This window comes from Coptis chinensis, chromosome 8, assembly GCF_015680905.1.
Source record: "Coptis chinensis isolate HL-2020 chromosome 8, ASM1568090v1, whole genome shotgun sequence".
NCBI lineage: Eukaryota > Viridiplantae > Streptophyta > Magnoliopsida > Ranunculales > Ranunculaceae > Coptis > Coptis chinensis.
Window position 1 is genome coordinate 23,643,001 of NC_141463.1, and position 2,660 is coordinate 23,645,660.

Here is a 2,660-nt window from a genome sequence, read left to right on the forward strand (position 1 = left end):
TCAATCCCCTTCTGTATCTTGCTCTCAAACATTTTCTCCCCCAGTCGCTGGAATGTTGCCCCAGCATTCTTCAAACCGAACGACATTCTTGTGTAGCAATAGGTACCTCCCTCCACTATGAAAGATGTCTTCTCCTGATCCGGCCCATACATAGTGACATGGTTATATCCCATCGAGGCATCCATGAAAGAGAAAATCTTGAACCCCACTGTCCGATCCATTAACTCGTCCACCCGCGGCATTGGATAACTGTCCTTAGGGTACTCGGAGTTGACATCTGTGAAGTTAACGCACATACGCACCTTTCCATTCTTTTTAGGTACTGCGACTATGTTGGACAACCATTCCGTGAACTCTATTTCCCGGATTATGCCCGCTCCTTTCAGCCTTGAAACCTTTTCGCGGATTCCCTCTGCATACTTCGGCCTGACTCCGCGCATTTTCTGTCTTACCGGTTTATCGTCTTCCCTCATGTACAATCGGTGGCATGCGAACCCTGGATCCAACCCCGTGATCTCCTTAATTGTCCAAGCAAAAACGTCCTTATTCTCTGAGAGGAACTGTATCAGTTTGTTCTTCCACTCTTCCAGCAAATTAGATCCCACTGATGTGAACTTCTCCTCCTCCCCTGTTCCCACATTTACTGTCTCGATCTCGTCCAGTGTTTTTGGTACCGCCGACATCTCAGCCTCTTTTTCCGCGGAGGCACATTGTAATTGCTACGCCTATCTCTTTCTAGGTTTCGAGGCCTCTCTTTCGTCCCCTCAGATCAACCTCTTCACTGTTCCTTGATGATTGTTCCTCGCTGTCACTTGATCGCTGTGAACTTCATGCATCCCTGTTGGGGTGGGAAACCTGATCACCTGATAATATGTGGACGGTACCGCCTTCATCTCATGGATCCATCACCTCCCAAGGATGGCATTGTACTGTGAACATGCGTCTACCACCTTGAATCGAGAGAACACTGTCACTAGTCCCGTGGTTATGGGTAGCAGGAGCTCCCTAGTGGCTCGGTCATACTCCCGTTGAACCCGTACAAATTTGTCTGCGAAGGTCTCAGCTGCCACCTATCTATCTTCATTTCTTCCATCGTCCCTACGAACAACAAGTCCAATGCACTGCTGTAATCGATCAACACCCTTTTCACCATGTAATTCCCTATAGCCACTGTGATTACCAATGCATCCTCATACGGGGAGTCGACCATCTTCAAGTCCGCGTCCGTAAACACTATGCTTCCTTTTTTGGTCGCGGTCCATGGTGCGGGCCGTGAGTAACCGGCCTCTTCATTGACCTGATGTATGCTAGCTGTCCACCGTATCCTATCTCTGTGAGCATTGTGGCTCAAGATCTCCCCACTGAATATGACATTTATGGTACCCAATATTCTCCTCTTTCCCTTTCTCTTTGGTAAACTCTTTCAGTAGCCCCTTCCCTATCATCCTTTGTACTAACCATTTGAGGGCGTAGCATTCATTTGTCTCATGGTTCTGTATCTGATGATATGCACAGTACGACTTACCCGGTATTCGTATGGCTTGCTTCGCGGACCTTCATAGCCCTGCAAATTCTGAATCAGCGGCAATAGTTCACTCAACGGCCAGTCTATCGGTGTCGGCTCCATATCTCGATAGGGCTTCCGTTCTCTATTTTCCCTCCGAGCTTCAATTCTCCCTCTTTCCGGCCGCGAAGCGTAACCACGGGGTCCACTGCTTCCCCTATCTGATGCTTCATATCTCCCGCGGTCCTTGCTTCGATCCAGAACCAACACAGCCTTCCCCAGCCTCCTCGTCTCTTTCTGCATTGTATCCTCATACCTTATATATTTTTCCACCCTTGGATATAAGTCATGTAGTGTCGCGATCTTATTCTTAGCTCCGGACTCGTGTACCCTGGTTGCAGCCCCCTCTCAAAGGCAATCACCACAGTCCTTTCGTCCAAGTTCTCCACCTTCAGTGTCTCCGCCTTGAATCTGCATAAGAATTCTCTCACTGACTCCGCGATCCTCTGTCTTACGTTAAATATGGCTGTTATATCCACTACTCGCCTTTTTTTATGTATGAAGTGGTCCACAAAGGCTTGCTCTAACTCAATGAATTTGTTTATACTCTTCGAGGGCAACCGATAATACCAGTCCGAGGCTCCCCCCTTCAAGCTTGCTGGAAACATCATACACCGCAGTCTGCCGTATCTGGGTTCCTGCCACAGTGGCATCTGCTGTCGGAAGTGGTGGATGTGGTCTGCCGGGTCTCCTGTCCCATCATACCTCTCAAATCTAGGCTGGTTGAACCGATTTGGGGCCTCCGCCCTCCAAATTGCATCTGCCAATGGGTTGCGGTTCAATCCTGCCACTACTTGGTTCGCCGTTCCACCTATGCCCTTCGCTTGTTCCAAGCTCACTTTCAAATCATTGGCGATCATCTCCTTCACCTGCTCCCTAGTGAGTCCCAACACCCGTTCTCCCCTAAGTCAGACCTCCCCTCCTCCTCTCTCCCCATCTCTGACACCTCCCTCTCCGACTCCTCTATAGTCTCCCTCTCCCTCAGCAGTCCATCATTCTCTTCCCTCAACCTTGCTACCTCTTCCTTCAACTGTCTTGTTTCTTCTGATGTCGACACGGCCGTCTCTTCTCCTCCTTGCTCTCCCCCATCATCCCC

At 49.5% G+C, this 2,660-nt stretch overlaps 1 protein-coding gene across 1 annotated transcript; it reads right to left on the bottom strand.

Moving 5' to 3' along the window:
* Positions 1-1,821: 1,821 nt before the first annotated feature.
* On the bottom strand, positions 1,822-2,424 carry LOC147480667 (uncharacterized). The gene has a single exon (XM_086578711.1). It carries the CDS (start codon positions 2,422-2,424, stop codon positions 1,822-1,824), a length of 603 nt encoding a protein of 200 aa, XP_086434837.1.
* Positions 2,425-2,660: the final 236 nt, after the last annotated feature.

Bases quoted from the DNA above. Each gene is read 5' to 3' on its own strand.
- LOC147480667 (XM_086578711.1), bottom strand. From the start codon at position 2,424: ATGATCGCCAATGATTTGAAAGTGAGCTTGGAACAAGCGAAGGGCATA.